Source organism: Anabrus simplex, chromosome 6 (assembly GCF_040414725.1).
Source record: "Anabrus simplex isolate iqAnaSimp1 chromosome 6, ASM4041472v1, whole genome shotgun sequence".
NCBI classification, from domain to species: Eukaryota; Metazoa; Arthropoda; class Insecta; order Orthoptera; family Tettigoniidae; genus Anabrus; species Anabrus simplex.
The window spans coordinates 175,777,842-175,799,409 of NC_090270.1; the positions used below are offsets into that span (position 1 = coordinate 175,777,842).

A 21,568-nucleotide genomic window follows, 5' to 3' on the forward strand; every position below is an offset into this window, starting at 1 on the left:
ATATTAATATTAGTAATACCTTCCATTATGTAGCCAGTCCCTGTGATGATATGCAAAGGTGTTGCTCATACAATTGAAAAGGCCTAAAGCACTTAAATGTTTTTAAGATACACAAAGCTAGAAGTCTCCAGAACTCACAGCGGACCCACTGAGATTCATGCATAAACCGACGCTATGTATTTTGGTGTAATCATGTCACATTTACTGTCGAGTATGCTGAATACCCGTGCGCCATTGCTTTCATTGAGAAACAGGAGATGAACCCTGCGGCTATTTCAATATCAGGCGCAATACGTCGACGCTTAGTTTGAGTGATGCCATGGACTGTTTTAACCATGACGTGGGTGTAAATCATGTGACAGTGTAAATAAGGGGAAGTTGTATCCCATAGCAGAGTCAGTTGAATGCCGAGCCTTGCCATAGAGACTTGTAGTGAGATGGTAGTGAGCAGTCATGTGGCTAGTTAGGCCTATTATTTTTTTTTTGCTAGGGGCTTTACGTCGCACCGACACAGATAGGTCTTATGGCGACGAAGGGATAGGAAGGGCCTAGGAGTTGGAAGGAAGTGGCCGTGGCCTTAATTAAGGTACAGCCCCAGCATTTGCCTGGTGTGAAAATGGGAAACCACGGAAAACCATCTTCAGGGCTGCCGATAGTGGGATTCGAACCTACTATCTCCCGGATGCAAGCTCAAAGCCGCGCGCCTCTACGCGCACGGCCAACTCGCCCGGTAGTTAGGCCTAAGTCAGCCAGTCAGCTAGACGGAGAAAAAAGCAATTGTATGGATACGGAGTCTTCATTGAGGAGATGGATTAGATGTTCGAAGTGTGTTTCCATATATATGTTCGGTTGAGTTCTTGTGTCCGTTCGGTAACAACCGAAGATTGAGTCTTTGTAATGTAGACTAACAGTTCAGTGAATTACGTGTAAAGTTTATTGTGCAGTGTGGTTATGTTATCAAGCCATGATATCTCTCGTTTGTGAAACGAAAAGGATACGTCACCAAATCAGGTTTGAGATACCTACAGCTGATGCCACTTCCAAGGAATACGTCATAATAACACTCAAAGTGTTCAACATACCGTTAAGTGAAACAATGAGGGATACATTTCTTGTACAGATTTCAAATATCCGGTCAAGGGTATTTTAAATTTAATGCCTAGAGCTTCATTATACTTTATTTTCAGGGTTTTATATTGTAAACTTTATTATCGCAGTAAATCTCACAATTCTATTGAAAATTTAAAGAATATACACTGACTGACAGAGCAAATGCAACACCAAGAAGGAGTGGTTCGAAAGGGATGAAAGTTGGGGAAAAAACAGAGACGGCACGGACGAATAATTGATGTTTATTTCAAACCGATATGCAGGTTACACAATGCGCACGGCATCGACTCAGTAGGATGTAGGACCACCGCGAGCGGCGATGCACGCAGAAACACGTCCAGGTACAGAGTCAATAAGAGTGCGGATGGTGTCCTGAGGGATGGTTCTCCATTCTCTGTCAACCATTTGCCACAGTTGGTCGTCCGTACGAGGCTGGGGCAGAGTTTGCAAACGGCGTCCAATGAGATCCCACACGTGTTCGATTGGTGAGAGATCCGGAGAGTACGCTGGCCACGGAAGCATCTGTACACCTCGTAGAGCCTGTTGGGAGATGCGAGCAGTGTGTGGGCGGGCATTATCCTGCTGAAACAGAGCATTGGGCAGCCCCTGAAGGTACGGGAGTGCCACCGGCCGCAGCACATGCTGCACGTAGCGGTGGGCATTTAACTTGCCTTGAATACGCACTAGAGGTGACGTGGAATCATACGCAATAGCGCCCCAAACCATGATGCCGCGTTGTCTAGCGGTAGGGCGCTCCACAGTTACTGCCGGATTTGACCTTTCTCCACGCCGACGCCACACTCGTCTGCGGTGACTATCACTGACAGAACAGAAGCGTGACTCATCGGAGAACACGACGTTCCGCCATTCCCTCATCCAAGTCGCTCTAGCCCGGCACCATGCCAGCCGTGCACGTCTATGCTGTGGAGTCAATGGTAGTCTTCTGAGCGGACGCCGGGAGTGCAGGCTTCCTTCAACCAATCGACGGGAAATTGTTCTGGTCGATATTGGAACAGCCAGGGTGTCTTGCACATGCTGAAGAATGGCGGCTGACGTGGCGTGCGGGGCTGCCACCGCTTGGCGGCGGATGCGCCGATCCTCGCGTGCTGACGTCACTCGGGCTGCGCCTGGACCCCTCGCACGTGCCACATGTCCCTGCGCCAACCATCTTCGCCACAGGCGCTGCACCGTGGACACATCCCTATGGGTATCGGCTGCGATTTGACGAAGCGACCAACCTACCCTTCTCAGCCCGATCACCATACCCCTCGTAAAGTCGTCTGTCTGCTGGAAATGCCTCCGTTGACGGCGGCCTGGCATTCTTAGCTATACACGTGTCCTGTGGCACACGACAACACGTTCTACAATGACTGTCGGCTGAGAAATCACGGTACGAAGTGGGACATTCGCCAACGCCGTGTCCCATTTATCGTTCGCTACGTGCGCAGCACAGCGGCGCATTTCACATCATGAGCATACCTCAGTGACGTCAGTCTACCCTGCAATTGGCATAAAGTTCTGACCACTCCTTCTTGGTGTTGCATTTGCTCTGTCAGTCAGTGTATTTTGTGTAGTATCAAGTTCAGTTAAATGTTTTATTTTATGGTAGATCAGGTAACCCCAATTTTTTTTATTTGCTGGGGGCTTTACGTCGCACCGACACAGATAGGTCTTATGGCGACGATGGGATAGGAAAGGCCTAGGAGTTGGAAGGAAGCTCTCTCTGCTAGGGGCTTTACGCCGCGCCGACACAGATAGGTCTTATGGCGATGATGGGATAGGAAAGGCCTAGGAGTTGGAAGGAAGCGGCCGTGGCCTTAATTAAGGTACAGCCTGGTGTGAAAATGGGAAATCATGGAAAACCATCTTCAGGGCTGCCGATAGTGTAATTCGAACCTACTATCTCCCGGATGCAAGCTCACAGCCGCGCGCCTCCACGCGCACGGCCAACTCGCCCGGTACCTCAAATTTTAGTTGGGAAACCAAACGTCAATATCCTTTTCCCAGAACCTGTATGTTATGCTGTAAAAGTAAGCTTATTACCCCATACCCTAGAGATATTCAAGATTCTCATCCTATTATTGTTACATGTATTTGTAGCTGGCTCCCGTCATCAATTAAAATGTTAGTATTTCTGGTTACTTACTATGGAAACCCAAAGTTAAGTACAAAGTGAGACCGCAGTGTGTAACGATCGAATATTTCATTTCATTCATATTGTTACATGTATTTTTGAGCAGTCACACTACAAACTCTCGCGAAGTGCCGTATGTGAAACCACACACGTTCACACAAGCAATCGTGATGTCCTCTTTTATCTCTTCGGTTACCTTCATATTATTTACTTACTAGCAAATTTACTCGTGCTTTCCTACGGTATTCTACAATGTATACGGATTTCTCGGTATATTACTGTAAAGGCAGTGAGTAAGATTAAAATTGCATGTCTCTTAGCGCTAACCGAGAAACAAATCAGGGAGGACATCATACGTTATTTCCGATGTAGTGTTAACAGTGCACTATGTCTTCTGGTATGGGCTATATCAAATTTGTCACTTTCATTGACCTGTCTCAGTCTCATACTTGGCTTCATACGCCTCTTCAGTGCCGCCTAGGCTATTTATGACAGCTGTTGGTGGAGCTGCAGAGGATCAAACCAGCCTTCGGGCTGAATACCCAACAAACATACATACATACATACATACAAGGTAGACATTGGAGAAATGTTGTTGATAATTCAGGCCACATTTACTACTATCAATCACAATCAGGTTCCGGAATTTCTACTACTATAACGCCAGGCTCACTTGGCAACTCCCATTCACCAAATATGGAGAGTTTTCATTATAAATGCAGACCCGTGTTCCTAATGCCAGTCAAAATCGAGCTGGAGAGATTTGGTTATAATCGAGAAGTGCAGTGCTATCTAACGTATCAACAATCGACAAACGACATTAAGTCATACGACCAAAGTTATAGATGTCTCCAAATTGAACGGCGATTGTGCTATCTGTTTTGTGATACGACTTACCGTATAGCCACCAATTATCCCAAAACGAAGGTCTGCACAGTCATTAAAACTGCAACCATATTTCGATATTCTCCGGCGCCAAAAGTTATACGGTTGAACAGCTTGAAATTCTTCCTCAAAGAAAAGATTGCCCAGATTTCAGGATTAGCACTCGCATGCATACGGAGTAATTAAGGAAGAAAGTAATAAAGTTATGGAAGTTGAAATTAATTGCAAATACGACTATAACTGAGGACAGCCGTATAGGACAAATAAGTAAACACCAAATGGATGTATTTGAAAATAGAATGCCCCTCAGTAAATTGTGATGGCCGGAGTTACGAATATAAGAAGGCGGTAACAGAGGAGAAATTTAAGTGCAGGGATTCTTAGGTAAGCAGATAAGAAAAATACTTATGGTGTTATTACTTAAGCCAAAGAGGCAAGGCAGAGGTATGAAATTAAAGTGGAAAACAGAAATAGAATAGAAATACAGTAAAAATTATACAAAATGCTAGAAAACACCTTATGGTGTGAAATAATGGGCTACATTCCGCGGTACTGTTCAAATATTAACAACGCCCCTTAGTGTTATTCGAGGACGATTGTAACCTCCAACGGTATTCCGCCAATATACCGCAGAATGGCCGAATGACGTCTGTCTTGCTTTCTACCCAAAGAACAACCACGAGTTTACAGGAATGATGACGAAAACGGCAATACGTTACTTCCCTGCCGGCAAGCAGAGACATTGCCATAGTAACCTGCAGGTTCGTTGTCGGTCTGTCGGTCACTCAATGCAGAGCATGAGACCCGCAAAAAATAGTCATTCTCCGTCATTTGAAGAGTAAGCGAAATTATGTACATAACAAAAGTTGTATATAATAAAGGGGGGTATCACATATAGTCCATGGATTTTACAGAAAATCAATAGTATAAGAGAAAATGGAAGAAAACTGGTCTGGTTTTAGTATAAACCCCCTGTCTATTCAGAGATTTTTAAGTCATATGCATATCATCACATTGCTCAGGATGGGTATACTCTAAATATGAAGATTGGTTGAGATCTATGCAGCTGTTTCGCCGTGATGGTGGAACAGCCAAACAGACACGAAAAATAAAAACAACTGATACGGTCTTGAGTTGACCTAAAACGGATAAATATCTGAGAAATTGGCAAAGCAAACGAAATTACAGACCGCGGACACCGTACAAATTTATTTAAGAACTTATATATAATGTCTATAGCGAGAGCTATCGTCGCTTTCTTAACTGAGCTAGGAGATGCTATTACATATCAGTGTGTTAAGCCTACCGTGTCGTTTCTCATTTCTGTATGGTAACCTAGATATGTCTAGCTGATTCTGGCATACTACAATGCGTGTGTAGCTACTTTTCCTTTCCTCACTAAGCAAGGAGGTGGAAGGGAATAATGTGTGAAGTAGATTTTTCATTGCTTTCTTAGTCTGTATGTTAGTGTCGTGCATCGAATCAGCCCCTACATACGTATAAAAATCCCTGACCTGGCCGGGTTTCGAACTTGGAGGCCTTTGGTTACAAGGCAGACATCCACTGCTATGAGCTGAGGAGGCCCGGGTTCGATTCCCAGCTCTGTTACGAAATTTGAAAAGTGGTATCAGAGCTGGAACAGGTCCACTCAGCCTTCGCTTCGGAGAGTCCCGGGTTTGAATCCTGCCTGTGATAGTGATTTTATTCTCGTTTAATTAATTATTCTGCCACGGAGTATGAGTGTTTGTGTTTGTCTCAACACTTTCCTCTATATATTCGGACAACGCGCTGTACTAGGAAAATCCACATTATATAGGCTATCAGTTCGCACCTGCGAACCTACAAGTAGCGAAGAACCGTGTCATTATTATTATTATTATTATTATTATTATTATTATTATTATTATTATTATTACTCGCCTCTGTGGTGTAGTGCTTGTTGCGATTAGCTGCCACCCCCGGAGGCCCCGGTTCGATTCCCAGCTCAGACAAGACAATTTGAAAAGTCCTACTAGGGTTGGAACGGGGCCTACTCAGCCTCGGGCGGTCAACTGAGTAGAGGCGGGATCGATTCCCACCTGTACCATCATCGAAGTGGTTTTCCGTGGTTTCCGAATTCTCCTCCAGGCAGCCACGGCAGCTTCCTTCCCTCTTCCTTGTCTATCCCTTACAAGTTATAAATCTTATTTTACAACCGTATTGGATTTCAGAATAAGAAATTATTATATTAATAAAAACCACCTTTCCAATACTCAATGTCCTTTATATTTAGGATAAAACCATTTAATTATAATAATTTCTTACTTTGTCTATCCCTTCCAATCTTCCCATCTCCTACGACTCCCCAGTTCATCTTAGCAGGTGAGGCCACTTGGGTGAGGTACTGATCCTCCTTCCCAGTTGTATCCCCTAATCCAAAGCCTCACGCTCAATGACACAGCCCTTGAGGCGGTAGAGGTGCTATCCCTCGCCGAGTCCAGGGAAAACCAGCCCTAGGGGATAAACAGATTAAGAAAGAAAGAGAGAAAGAAAGAAAATTATTATTTTTATTATTATTGTTGTTATTATTATTATCATCATCATCACTGGACTAAAAACATACGGTAAGCACAATGTGCTTAAATACTATAATGTGACTGAAGTCCGTATTTCTGATCGTAGCGATTATAAGATTTGTTATGTGTTATGCAACCGTAAATGTGTTGATTAATATATCATGTCTTCTAGAGCTGCGGATTTTTTGTATATGCGTGTTATATGCTGAGTCGTGAGCTGATTCTTGCTTACTGCAATGCATGTGTAGTGCGGTTGAGTCACTTATGCAGCATGAGTGTCAATCTTTAAAAAAATAAGCTTATGTTTGTCACTCAGCACTGTTAACTTATTAGACAAGAGTCATAGCGTTAGCTATCTTCTGTACGTGTGATATGTGAGATGAGATGAAGGGGATGAACTAAGTACAACAGTTTACAGTAGCCTATAGCTGAGTCTGGCATACTTCAATGCACGTGTGAGTAGTCTTAGTTGCTAGAGTTGTACAATTTCTGAAAAGGTGTCATCTGCCTAGTTTGTGTATCAATACATATAAAGAACTATTGCGGTACAAAATTTCGTCTCCACTGAAAATACAATTTTCAACCCTTTAATTTCGTGTTTTTACGTATACAGTGTCCGGCTCCATGGCTAAATGGTTAGCGTGCTAGTCTTTGGTCACAAGGGCCCCGGGTTCGATTCCCGGCAAGGTCAGGAATTTTAACCATTATTGGTTAATTTCGCTGGCACGGGGGCTGGGTGTATTGTGTCGTCTTCGTCATCATTTCATCTTCATCGTGACACACAGGTCGCCTACGGGTGTCAATTCAAAAGACCTGCACCTGGCGAGTCGAACATGTCATCGGACACTCCCGGCACTAAAAGCCATACGCTATTTCATTTCACCGTAAATAGTGTGGAATGTATTATTGCATACGTACGTTTCAAGCTTATGTTCCAGTTCCAAGATTTATCAATGACGTAAGTATCACAGACATGTTAATGTTAAAAAAAGTGGTATGTGTTTTTTTGAGCACGAGTTTAAAGATTTAATTCATGCAGGCTTCAGGTCATTCTGCTGCTAAATGGGTGATAGGTGACCTGAAAGTAAAATTAACAGGTGTGTTTTCCTAACACAGGCTCTTTACCGTCTGCTCTTAGAAAAGCTTAATCAGTTTGATAACATGTAGTTGAGGTTAGAATCTTATTATGACATTATAACCTAACTTTGTTACTAGAAACGCTAACCTAACCTCCAACGCGATATTTCTTGACTCCCCTTAAAGGAGTTGAGCACGTAAGGTAACTTGTAGGTGAGGTTAACACATGTGTTAACCTAACCTTGCCTATAAACACTAACCTAACCACACACTGTCCCTTTTAAAGTGTCTCAATTACCGACTCCTCTTAGAAGTGTCAAACTGGTGAGGTTCATTCACCCAAAATAAACATGTAGATGTTCTTTTATGTTTAGAACACAAGATATTGTATGCTGACAGTTCAAATATTTTCTGTTCATAACAAAATACATGTAGATTTGAAATTCATGGACAAGGAAAGATAACAACCGACAATGCATGTTCTAAACACAAAATATAGGTTGTATGTACTCAAAATTGTCAAGTGTGACGCCATCTTGCTCACTTCCGCTACTTGATAGAGGATGCATGCTGTTCATTCCCCTCTACGCACAATTCATTCCCCCTACCTCGCACACCTCTATACTCCTATGAACAGGGTAATATAATATCAGGAAATGTACGTGCTTTAACACACAGAACAGTTGTATATTGACAGGTAAGCCTACCATCTTGCTCGCATACGCAACCTAACAGAAGATGCACAACTATATGTTTGTCCTATGTGTTAGTCATTTTCTTGTATAAACTTTCTTCTGTGTCGGTGCGACGTAAAGCCATTAGGAAAAAAAACCTCAATGTCCACGTTCAGACTTCACATTCCGGCCTAAATACTCAATTCCATTTCACCCCCTTAGAAACTCTTGTCTGAACCCTGTCACTTATCCCTCGCCCCTACCACTGAATTTTCTCTTCGGTGTACATTGAAGCGTCCAGTCAGCAAATGGCACTACGATGTGAAAGAAAGCCACAAAAATCACATCGTCGGCAATCTGCAATCACACTTCGCCTTCCAGAAGGATCATCCATCATCTTCTAACTACTCTGTATTACTCACTTCTTTAAATCATGTTACGTATTTTTTTCACATCAGGATACCGTAAAACCTCTCTATAAGGGACACCTTCGAGACCGAAAAAAATGTCCGTTATGAAGGGGTGACCACCCGAGAGAGGTTATGAAACCGGTACCATTAAACATAAGTTGGAACACAATAACCCATGTATTGTATGTGTTAACAATTCTAGCAAATGTACCTTCAATTGTATACTGTATACAGTATTGTACAATATACTGGACTGTACTCACATGAGAAAGTTGTACTGTAGATGGGCTGCAGCAGCTGCGATGTACTGTATTAAGGAGACAAAAACACTTCTATGGAAACCTCTATTGAGCACACTGCACACTATTACCGTTCACCATGTTAAAATTAAGAACATACGAGTGTTTGAAACTTTATTTCAATATGTAGATGTAGCAAACTCTAGCACAGTACAGTAAAACATTAGCACTTGAATAAATCCTTAATGTTTGTTTGGTTTGTCCATTTCGATTTAGCAATGATATTTTCACTATGTGCTATTAAATTCTGGGTCAAATTTACACCTTTTTCATCATTTTGTTTATAATAGAATTATTTCAGTCGCTTAACAAAGCCGAGAGCTTCACTGTACGAGGTTATTAGCAGCACATTAATTTACATATTTTCTTCAAAGTCGTCATTAGCATCACCTTCACTCTCGCTTTCGTCAGAATATTTTTGTCCTTCTTCTCTTGGATTGACTGAAGAATAGTTTTCGTGTCTCCACTCTCACACTCTGTTGGAATATCTGAATCAATTTCGATATAGGTGTTCACTTGTACACTGTAACCTGCTGCATTAATCAACTGTTGTGTTGTTTCCATGCTGTCAGGAAGGGTATCCGATTCTATTTCGGGATGTCCACCACTATCGGGAAACCCAGCTTTCAGAAAGCAGTTACGAATTGTTGAGTCTGTAACGTTTCTCCATGCATTGGTTATCCCCGAAACTGCTTGGAGAACATTCAGTCGCTTTGTCAGTGTTTGAAGGCTTACTTCATTCCCTTTAAGTTCTGATACTATGTGCTTCATCGCTAAATGTCTGTACATAACCTTGAAGTTCTGGATCACTCCTTGGTCATGCGGCTGAGAAACTTATGTTACATTTGGTGGGAGAAAGACGATCTTCACATTTTGCAACTAAATTGTATCCGGATGCGATGCTGCATTATCGAGGAATAATAACACGTTTCGCTCCTGGCTTATCATTTTTCTGTCCAATTGTCCTAGCCACTCTGTCATTATTTCGCTGGTCATCCATGCTTTCCTATTCGCTTTCCATTCAATGCCAAACTTCGTAACGTCCATATTCTTAAAATACCTTGGTTTTGCAGCTTTTCCTATTACAAGGGGCTTCTCCCGTCCTCCACTCATACTTGCACATAACAAGACCGTAAGACGTTCTTTCGCAACTTTTCCACCAGTACAACGATTCCCTTTGAAACACAAAGTTTTGTCGGTTAAATCATGGAAAAATAATCCTGTTTCATCGGCATTCAAAATATTTTCCGGAGCATACCCGTCTATGACTGCAGGTAATTTCTCTTGCCAATGTTCAACAATCTCCATATAACACTGGATGATGCTCCGCAAATCACCCTGAAGTTGATACCATGTCGCTTTCTGAATCTTTCTAGCCAGCCATTCGAGGCTTTGAAATCTCCAGTACCTAATTCTGCCGCGAATTCTAACGCTTTTGCTTGTATCATTGGTCCTGACACAGGGACATTCTGACTTGTTATTTTAACGAATCACTCTAACGTTGCCTTGTCAATGAGAGCTCCACTACCATTTTGAAACAGCTTAATGCCCTACTCCTCGCCTTTTAAATGCCATTCTTCCACTTGTTTTCCCACAATTTCATCTGCCTGTGTCTTTCCAATCTTGAACACTTCGGACAGTTTACGCACACCACACTTCTCACGTTTATGATAGTCTATTATGCCTACCTTTTCTTTTAGAGTTAAAAACTCCCTCGGAGCCATGTTTATACCAACTTACTAACATAAAAATGAACACATCAAAAGCCCACCAAAGACAATGAAAAGCAACCTGACAGTGAAAGTACGAATTCCAGCGCTGTCGGGCATGTCAGGTCACACAAATTCCGAAAGAGATAGCGTAGCTTAGTGTTGCCTGGACCAAACGTTATGGTGTCTGCGATTCTTGGAAGTACCGCCTGTGCAAAAAGTAAGCGAATACATGCTGTACAGGATACAAATACAGTATTTTTTGAGATAAAAAGTGTCCGTTAGGAGAGTTTTAATTGGAGTTTCTCGTGTCTATGGTGTGTGCGCGTCCGTAATAAAGGGTGTCCGCATAAGAGGGATACATTACTCATACACAACATGGTATTTAATTACAGACCTAGAAAATCGTCCATCGGTGAGAGGTGTCCATTAAGGCAGGTTTTACTGTATATGCATACTTTATGTAAAAGCAATCACTCTCCAGACCAACAAAAACAAAAAGCAAAAATAATAAAATTTAAAAAATCCCCTAATAAAGCAACCTTAACAAAGATACCGCTACCCTCCCATATCCACCTGAAATTCCTCAATCTCACTTTACCCACCTTCTTCCTCCCGTGCATCTCCCTTAACCCTCATCTCTCCTGGCCACAGAGAGGGCATTACCCGCTAGATGGCCCGCCCCTCCCATTCAGGGCATGCAATGAAAACGTTGATAGATAGATAGATAGATAGATAGATAGATAGATAGATAGATAGATAGATAGATAGATAGATAGATAGATCTCACTGCCACTTTCCGAAAGCCGGCAATATCTTTGGTCGAGAACCGGGAGGTGGTCCTCTGAGAGAGAGAGAGAGAGAGAGAGAGAGAGAGAGAGAGAGAGCGAGAGCAATCTCTCTCCCTTCCCCTAATTTTGGTAGGGGGCTGGGAGGTAGCCCCCAGGGAGGGAGAAGATGACCCTCTCCACACTCTCAAAAAGACCTCGCTCCCTAGCCTAACTCAATTAGGTTAGGTTAGCGTCCGTGGTTGCAGGTTAGGTTAAGACGTCACAATGACGTAATTGATTACGGGTCAATGACCTCGCCTGCACCAAAACATTTTGCAGACTCAGAAAAAAATTAAAATTTTCCTCCAAAAGCGTGGGATTATGCTGACGCAGCACCCATTGTTTTAGTTTTGTCTACTTCTAGAGTGGTTTCAGACAACAGAAGGGCTAGAAGGGTAAGATATTCAGAATGAGTCAGGTAATTGAAAATTGCTTCGAGAGGAATAGACAGTTTCGTAGATCTAGATCTAGAGAAGCCATATGACAGGGTACCGAGGGAAAAGATATTAGCCGTACGGGGGATTATGGGATTAAGTATAGATTTTTGCATGTAAAAGTAAATTGTAACCAGGTGAGCGGCAATTAGATTTAATCTGTGTTTTATTGACGTGGTAACTTGTACTATTTATCACTGACCATAAATGTAAAGATTTAATTACGCTACCACAATTAACATACTCATGAAATATGGTGGGGACATGAACTACTCTTAAATTTAGTGAGATAAAGAACAGTCACTAAAGATGCCAGTTAACAAACCGACGTTATTGTATCTGACACGGTGATAGAAAATGTATGGCGCCGATTAGTGTTCGAATCAATGTAGGAAGGTGCTTGAACGTCAAATTATGTTGTAAATTCAATGTAGATACTGTATTACAGGATTGTGTGATTTTTTAAAATTCTATTTTAATGAACACTAGGTTTGACAGTGTTGTATATAGTTGTATATAATTTAAAGGGTGATTTGATTCTTTAATTTAGTAAAAGTCATTGTTATTAAATTTCAACATTTCTCATTACCTTATTGAAGGACATCGCAACTAAATCATCACAACAATTAAATGTAACTGAGAAAATATGTCATCTCATTGAACCGACCTTGATAAATTAACTTCATGTCAAAATAAATGCTGCAACGTGGTTTGATTAAGTGTGCGGAAACCTGCCGCAACAGCACATAACATAATAAGTTGTAATTAGAAGGGTTGTTAAGTGTGATCAGCGGTATAATTTCTATAGGTGTAGAAAGGCGAGTTCCATTGATCAATGGCAGAACAAAATGTAGTCGTAAATCCTAAAGGGTCCAATGACTGTCACAGTGAGTAATATAAAATTATATTTTCATGGCTGATGTTTATGTTGGGTATTCATCCCGAAGGCTGGTTTGATCCTCTGCAGCTCCGCCAACAGCTGTCATAAATAGCCTAGGCATCACTGAAGAGGCGTACTAGGGAAATGAGGAGTGAGGTAGTTTCCCGCTGCTTTCCTCACCGGGCCAGCCGTTACTATTACATATCAGTCTGCCAAGCCCACTGAAATACATGCAGCAACCGACCCTATGAGCGATATTTTCACACCATTCATAACAGGGATTGGCTGCACAAGCAATGGTATTATTAGCATCACTCATACCTCAGTCACTTTCATATTGTCAAAACCAAGGATGAGACTGAGACAGGTCAATGAAAGTAACAAATTTGATATAGCCCTTACCAGAAGACATAGTGCACTGTAAACACTACATCTCGCCAGCAAAGGCACTTCATGGCTGATAAATGGTATTAATCAGTCATTTGTATTCAATTTAAAGACGGCCATAAAAGATAGCACCAAGACATTTGATAACAGTGTGTGAGAAAATATCACTAAAATTAATTACGACATGTTAAAAAATGAGAGAGTGTGTTCATGGTCGAAATGGGTTTGCACGATTAATATTCTGCAATGCTAGGTTACCAAACTATTTTGAATTAATAGAATTATCGCTGTAATGAACTAATTTCATTGATGATGTTTGGTCTTAAGAATTAATTGTGTTAAGACTCTTGAAACAGTTGGAAAAAATGTATTTCATTTTCTTTGACGATAATTCATTATATAATTTAAGTTGATTTTGAATTATTCCTAAGTACAGTTAGGTGATGGTTTTACTTTTGATTTTGGTTTAAACTTTAGGATTTCTTTCACTGCAGAATCATGGTTACTATGTATTATTTACGCTCTGTTAGCGGGATTAAATTCATTTCAATTTTGCCACATTTCGGTTGAATTGAATTTCGTTTGATTTCATTTTTTATTGTCAATAAATTTTATCATTTGGTTTTAAATCAGTCTGGGCTACGTTATTGTAGATTAGCTTGACCCATAGTAGTTGTTTGGAACCCCCATCGGAACATGGACGTATAAGCCCTGAGGTTAGTTTCTACGTACGCGATGAGTAGAGTTTTTTGTCAGGAGCCGAGGCAAGTCTACAGAACGACCACTGCCACACATGCCATCACAAGGGTACAATATGTATGTAGTTATTTTTTTTGTCCGACTCGTTGGCTGAACGGTCAGCGTACTGGCCTTCGGTTCAGAGGATACCGGGTTCGATTACCGGCCGGGTCGGGGATTTTAACCTTAATTGGTTAATTCCAATGGCTCGGGGGCTGGGTGTTTGTGCTGTACCCAACATCCCTGCAACTCACACACCACACACAACACTATCTTCCACCACAATAACGCGCAGTTACCTACAAATGGCAGATGCCGCCGACCCTCATCGGAGGGTCTGCTATACGAGGGCTGCACTCGGTTAGAAATAGCCACACAAAATTATAAATTATCTTTATTATTATTATTATTATTGTTATTATTATTATTATATTTATTATTATTATTATTATTATTATTATTATTATTATTATTATTATTATTATTTGTATTGGTTTTACGTCTCACTAACTACCTTTACGGCACTTTCAGACGTGGAAGTGTCAGTATATTTTCCCTCAGGAATTTTCTCACGTCACGATAAATCCACAGACACACGGCTAACATATTTGAGCGCTTCAAATACCACCGAACTGAGCCAGAATCGAACCCGAAGTCTTTTGGCCAAGAAGAGCAGCTCTTCTACCATCTGCGCCACTCAGTCCTCCTGTATTATTATTCATTCATTCAACTTCGCTAATCGGCCAACTAGGGACCACGATAAGCCTCACTTTACATTCTGGCATTTGTTCAGTTTTCGCTTGATCCACATCGTCTTCATTAGCTCACTGTGTTTAGCACGACGTTCTTCTGTCCATTTAGCACCAGTTGCCCGTTTTTCGTCCCGGAAAGTCCCAAAAGTCTTGATGGCTGCTCTGAAAAGATTTCGGTCTTGTGCATCTTCTGCTTGTAGGCCCAGTTCTTTAAGATCTTTCTTGACATTAACGTACCATGGCATTGCCGTTTTTGGTTTTGAGTCAAATATACTGAAGATACGTTTCGTCCATCGAGAGTCGATCATCCGTCGTGTATGACCGTAGAAGCGAACTCTGCCTTTACGCATTGTGTCCGTGATCTTCTCTATCTTAGAGTATATTTCCTGCCTGGATTTTCTAATGTAGATGCCATTTTTGTAGTTTGGACCAAGTATGGTGTATAGGATCTTTCTTTCTTTCCTCTCTAAATCCGCAAGCAAACATTTCTCGGACAGGATAAGGCATTCAGATGCATACAACGATACTGGTTTGATGACAGTGTTGTAGTGACGAATTTTTGTGTTCAGGGAAAAGCACTTGCGGGTGGTGTGGAAAGTGACTTCCATTTTCTTGATTCTTGCTGCTACGGCCTCTTTGTCAAGTCCATTTTGCTGAATCCATTCCCTAAGGTATTTAAATTTACTAACACGGTTTATCGTTCCATATTTGATGTTTAGTTGTGCCGTATCATCTTTGATATTTGACATTACTTCTGTCTTTTGAAAGGAAATTTGTAAACCTGTTTGTTCTGCTACTTCCTTCAACACATTGATCTGTTCTGTTGCACTGTTCTGTATTATTATTATTATTATTATTATTATTATTATTATTATTATTATTATTATTATTATTATATCAGACCCATGGTGGCCATGATTATTATGGCATCGAGTCATTATGCTGTGAACACGTGGTTAGCTAGTTCGATTCCCTTTGAAAGCAAAAGGTTTCATCAGAATATTGGTCGGCAGATTAGGAAAGGTACAAAATTTATAATCGCGAAATTGCGAGCCAAAAGCCTGAGTTCAGTTCTCCTGAGTGTTAATATGATGTGAGTGCACGTGACACTGTTGATGGTGGTCCGTCAAATGGAGATGTTAAGCTTTGATCAGCCCTCTTGGTTGTTACTGGACTGGAGTAGGGTATGTACCGGCACCGGGTTTCGCCCACTCCATACGATACCTTATTCACATCATCATCACACACACAGACGCGCATTTCACCTTGGGTGTCAAATAGAAAGACCTTGCACCAGCTCTTTCGGAAGGTTTTGAACTTGGGTAATTTTTTATTTTGCTATATTTGAGTTCATACTCTCCACTTCGTACCTGTAAAACCGTAATACAATTGATAGACCCCTTACTATGAAGATAGTGGATTGAAATTAGTAGGTTTTTAATTTTGTTAATAAGTTCAACGTACAAGTTTAAGTAATATTTATACCTGATAATGAGTTTATTTGGTTTTTAGACCAGTCGGAATTGCTTGTACAAAACATAAATCTACGTAATAATTAGTACAGAAATATTACGTGTGATTTATTCGGTCTCTTCAGTTGGTATAAATCACTGTTGCTCACGCACGGCCACCGTTACGTGCACACTATTGTCTAGTCGACACAGTTCTGAAACTATTTGAATGGAAGAATATGACTTGTAGAGCTGTAGTTTGCTGCCATCTATGTTTTTTTTTTTCGAGAACTGTATGAACCAAATCTTACATTGCAGTGCCGATGAATGCACACAGTACGTTTGTTTCGTAGTAAGAACGATGAAAACCAGAGAACGTACGCCGAGCGGGCTTCGTTTTCTGCAATACCTGCAGGGCACAGCCCATACGGCGTACGGCCTCCGACCACAGTGTGTTAATTTGCTACAGATGTGAATGAACGCACGAGTGTCAGAATTTTGTCTCTCAGTTCATTAACTTAGTTTCAGTAAGTTACAGGGTGTTATCGCATTTAGGTAGGTAGGTAAGGGTTTTTCTGCCCGAAGACAGGTCCGAACCTCCCCAGTGGTGTTCCTGAGCCGGTGTTTACGTGCGGTAGGGTGGCCAGTTCCTCTCCGCTCCTCCATTCCGTTACCCCCCACCAACAGCGCGTGGCAACCCATCCAACTCCTGACCACGCCCAATGTTGCTTAACTTCGGAGATCTCATGGGACCCGGTGTTTCAACACGGCTACGGCCGTTGGCTAACGCATTTAAAAACCCTCTAAAACCATTGACCTCAGCGAGGATCGAACCCGGTTCCTTTTGCTACTTCTTTAACGTCGCACTAATATATTGAAGGTTTTCGGCGATGCGAGAATGAGAAAGGGTTAGGACTGCGAAGGTAGCAGCCGTAGTCATAATTAAGGTACATTCCCACATTTGTCTGGTGTGAAAATGGGAAACCACGGGAAACCATTTTCAGGGCTGCCAACGGTGAGAAGTGAAGACACTATCTCTCGAATGCAAGCTCACAGCCACGCAACCATAACCGAACGGCCAACTCGCTCGGTTAGAAGCCGTTCACTTGCGAACTTTCTTGACAACGACTGCTCTGTCGGAGTCTGCACACTTGGAATTAATGTACATCGTATTTTATGTACGAGTAATTCCCAAATTCACTGTTTTAAACCTATAGCTGATTACATGGGATATAAAAGGAGGGAATAATTCAGCTGCAATTGTATGATGTTCTTAACCGCACAATGATCACTGCTCAGAAGGCTCGTATGATTCAACGAGACTCGGTCAAGTTTTCGTGTATTCTTTTCTAAGGCACTTACATCCGCTCTCCATAGAGTTATAGATGTCAGTCGACATAATAAAAGTAGAGATCATTAAAACTACAAGGGCAATGCTGGGCTACTCACTAATTTATGAACAGTGGATGTATTTTAAGTCGTTCCGCTGGATTAAACATCTTGAGGGAAGTCAGCTACTAATTCAATTCATGCGTAATAAGGACCATCTGTAGAAAATATGTAACTTACGAGTAATTCCCAAATTCTCTGTTTTAAACTTTTAACTGATTACATCTATACTAATATTATAAAGAGGAAAAATATGTTTGTTTGTAACGAATAGACTCAAAAACTACTGAACCGATTTTAAAAATTACTTCACCTATAGAAAGCTACATTGCGAGTGAGTAACATGGGCTGTATTTTATTTTCAAAACAATTCGAGGTGGGGGGCACGGGGGGGGAGACATAGAAATAATAGGCTAATATAGGCAAAATATCGAATTTGTCGTATAAGGACGAGACAAAGCTCATTTTAATCCTCTTGACGCAAAAAACAAAACTCGGTAAGCCCCACGGGCCCGAAAAACCATGTTTTAAGGCCCTAAAACCAACCGTTTCGGAGATATTGGCACCACACTACCCCTGCTCTAGGAATCGGATAAAGTAATGAACTGCCGTAACCATGGCGACGTCTGCTCCAGGATTCTACAGCAACGAAATTATCTTCAATAAATCACAAAAACTTAACATGTTACTGATATGAAAATTGATGTTTGGAATCCCCTTTAAAAATAAAAGAACACAAATATTCGCTTTGTAGAAAATCCACTTAAGGTGGGGGGGGGGGGTTGAAAGGAAGCGAGGAAGGAGTTGAATTATTTATATGAGGATAATTTACATATATCTAAAAAAATGAAGATGTTACAGACTTTAAAATTGGTACTTGGAATCTTCTTTAAAAATGAACACACTCTTTTTGGAAAATCCACTTAAGGGGGTGAAAACAATAAAAAAGTGAGTGAATTTTTAAAAATGAATATCTTCTTCTTCTATTGCTTTACCCACATCTGTGAGGTTGCGGGCGAGAACTGTGTCGCACATGTGGATTAAACCCAGTTTTACGGCTAGATGCCCTTCCTGACGGCAACCGTATGTGTAGGGATGTAATCTATACTTCTATACTAATATTATAAAGAGTAAAAAATGTGTATATTTGTTTGTAACGGATAGACTCAAACACTACTGAACCGATTTTAATAATTACTTCACCTATAGAAAGCTGTATTGCCAGTGAGTAACATGGGCTGTATTTTATTTTCAAAACAATTCGAGGGGGGACGACGGGAAGAGATATAAAACTATTAAAATAATATGCTAATATAGGCGAAATCGAATTTATCGTACAAGGACGAGACAAAGCTCGTTTTAAGCCCCTTGACGCAAAGAACAAAACTCGGTAAACCCTTCGGGCCCGAAAACCATATTTTAAGGCCCTAAAACCAACCGTTATGGAGATATTGGAACCACACTATCCCTGCTATGGGAATCGGATAAAGAAACGAACGTCAGCTCCAGCCAGCTCCAGGATTCTACAGCAGCGAGATTATGCATGTACGTTTGGGCATAACTGCCAACCAAAATTGATACACATATGCACATATGACTTACTATTTGGAAAAAATAAACTGTTGTGTAAGAAGCTCATAGCACTCCTTTGGCCGGGGATGGAAAGGGAGTGAAGTATAAAAACAATAGCCCCGGAGATCTCCGTAGTACAGCGACCAGCGATTGCCGACAAGCATCCGTTTTTACGTACTGTCTTAGGTTTCAGCATTTTGCGGAGTCTGTTACCTATAGTTTAAACTATTTTCTATCAAATAATGGAGTAGTAGGATCACTGATGTTATTAGTGCCGATATTTTGGTCCACTTTTACGATCATTTTAACCATGAAAACAACCTATATACTGTACCCAATTGTCAAGATGGTGCGCCCAGAACTTGAAAAAATTTCTCAACATTTATACTCAGATTCATTATATGATGTGCGACATGAGTGACAAGCCCTGATAATTATAATTCTCGATAATTATATTAGTTTCTTTTATGCATCGCGTATTTCCTTGATCATTTGTAATAGTTACGAAATGTCGGATCAAACAAATACATTCAAATAATATTTATATTTGTGGTACAATCTGGCGAAAGTATACTTACACTAAACCGGCAGCTTTGTGAAGGGAGCTGGTATATCTAGCTGGGAATGAAGGAAAAACATGGTAGCAAAAGATCTTAGAGGTCGACGCTAATTAGGAACTAATATTTAGAGGCCCCCATGAAGAAAAGAAGAAGAAGGTAGGCCTACACTATAATTCCAAACATGACAAATAATTTCTACGTACTTAAGTAAATACACCAGTGATATAAATTTCTAATGAAGTCAGTCACACCGATAGTATGAGTAACTAAAGCCAGTTTCTGATAACACGTACGAAGAACGGGTACTTCTGCTAGTGAAGTAAAAAGGGAGGGAGTAACTCAGCTGCAAGGCCGAGAGTTCGACTCCTCGTTAGACAGTCAAAATATTTAGAAACGAGGAAACACTTTCAGAAGAGGATAAATGGCTCCGGATATTAACAATGTCCTAAATTCAATCAAAATGATTTAGTGAATTTATGTGTATACGATAACATAAATTGTGAAATTTGGGGCTACTTTATTAAATACCGGCTTAAAAATTTGAACCTACACATGCTTTTGTAATCTGAAATGTTTGAAAATTGAAATAATATTCCTCGATTTTAAAACTAGTTTTCTGCTGGTCAGTGGTTTTCAACAAATGGATTTAAGTATAATTTGTAATTGTGGTGCCAAATTTCGTGAAAATTTAGTGAAAATATTTTAAGAAGTAACTTCAAAATAATTAAAATTTGAGAACGTTCTCACATTGCCGTCAAGGTGAACTCTTACCTGCACTGACATGCCGGACGAAGATGCCTGGTAAGAGCCAGCTGAAGTGGAGGAACTGGACCAGCGCCAGCATGTGAAATAGCAGCGGAGAACACAATATACGCATGGTTCAGCGCTCTATGATCTAATGTCCAACAATTGACTCACTCAGCGACTTATTAACATGTCCGCTATCACAAAACATTGCACCGCCGTTCCGTGACCAGAAATAATTACGCTCAGATTGTAGTTAAGTCACGTTACTTGATTTCATGAGTCCATGATAGCCGTCCTTGGCACTCGAGTTCACTCGTTCACTTTGATCGTTATACTCTCGACATGTTTATTGTAAGTCTGTAAAGTTTAAATTCTGAACCTGGGGCCGATGACCTTCCATGTTAGGCCCCTTAAAACAACAAGCATCATCATCATCATCATCATCATCATCAAATTCTGAACCACACTTCTTACGTAACTCAAATTAACCTAATGAATAGATCATAAATTGGTTTAGTTTCATTATTTCTGTATGTTATTTTTCTTGACAGGACCCGGTGCCTCTCTCTTAAACGGCTATTCGGTTGAGCTCAAAAGATCCATTCTAGTTCAGGATTAAAATCAGAGTACCAAATAGAGAGACAAGCAAGAAATTACAACAGAAAACTAGTTAGTAATTTTGCAAACGTGTCTGTTATAGTCAGAAAGAATGCTCTCCTAGCGTTTACATGCAACGGGCCTGTAATTCATCGCCTTAGCATTACAACTAGGTACCTTAGCAATAGCATTACCGTATTGTAAAAAACAGAATTGAAAATATCCTTGAACCGTAGGAGAAAAAGTTTTATTTCATTCACAGCACTCTTTAACATACAGAGACGCATATCTTACAATGAAATCATACAAAATAGATTCAATAAATTTGCACCAAATTAATTTCTTATGCATGAAAATTTTGGCAGGAAATCTTTCAAA

At 40.8% G+C, this 21,568-nt stretch overlaps 1 protein-coding gene across 2 annotated transcripts in view; it reads right to left on the reverse strand.

Annotated features, from left to right (window-relative positions):
• LOC136875923 (pancreatic triacylglycerol lipase) overlaps positions 1 to 20,736 on the reverse strand; it is a 124,250-nt gene extending 103,514 nt beyond the window's left edge. For both annotated transcript variants that reach the window (XR_011018459.1, XM_068228356.1), the window contains exon 1: positions 20,618 to 20,736. Coding sequence is in view for 1 of the 2 variants with exons in the window: in XM_068228356.1 (XP_068084457.1) it covers positions 20,618 to 20,723 (106 nt within the window). In the remaining variant the exon portion in view is untranslated. The remainder of the gene's footprint in view (positions 1 to 20,617) is intronic.
• Positions 20,737 to 21,568: the final 832 nt, after the last annotated feature.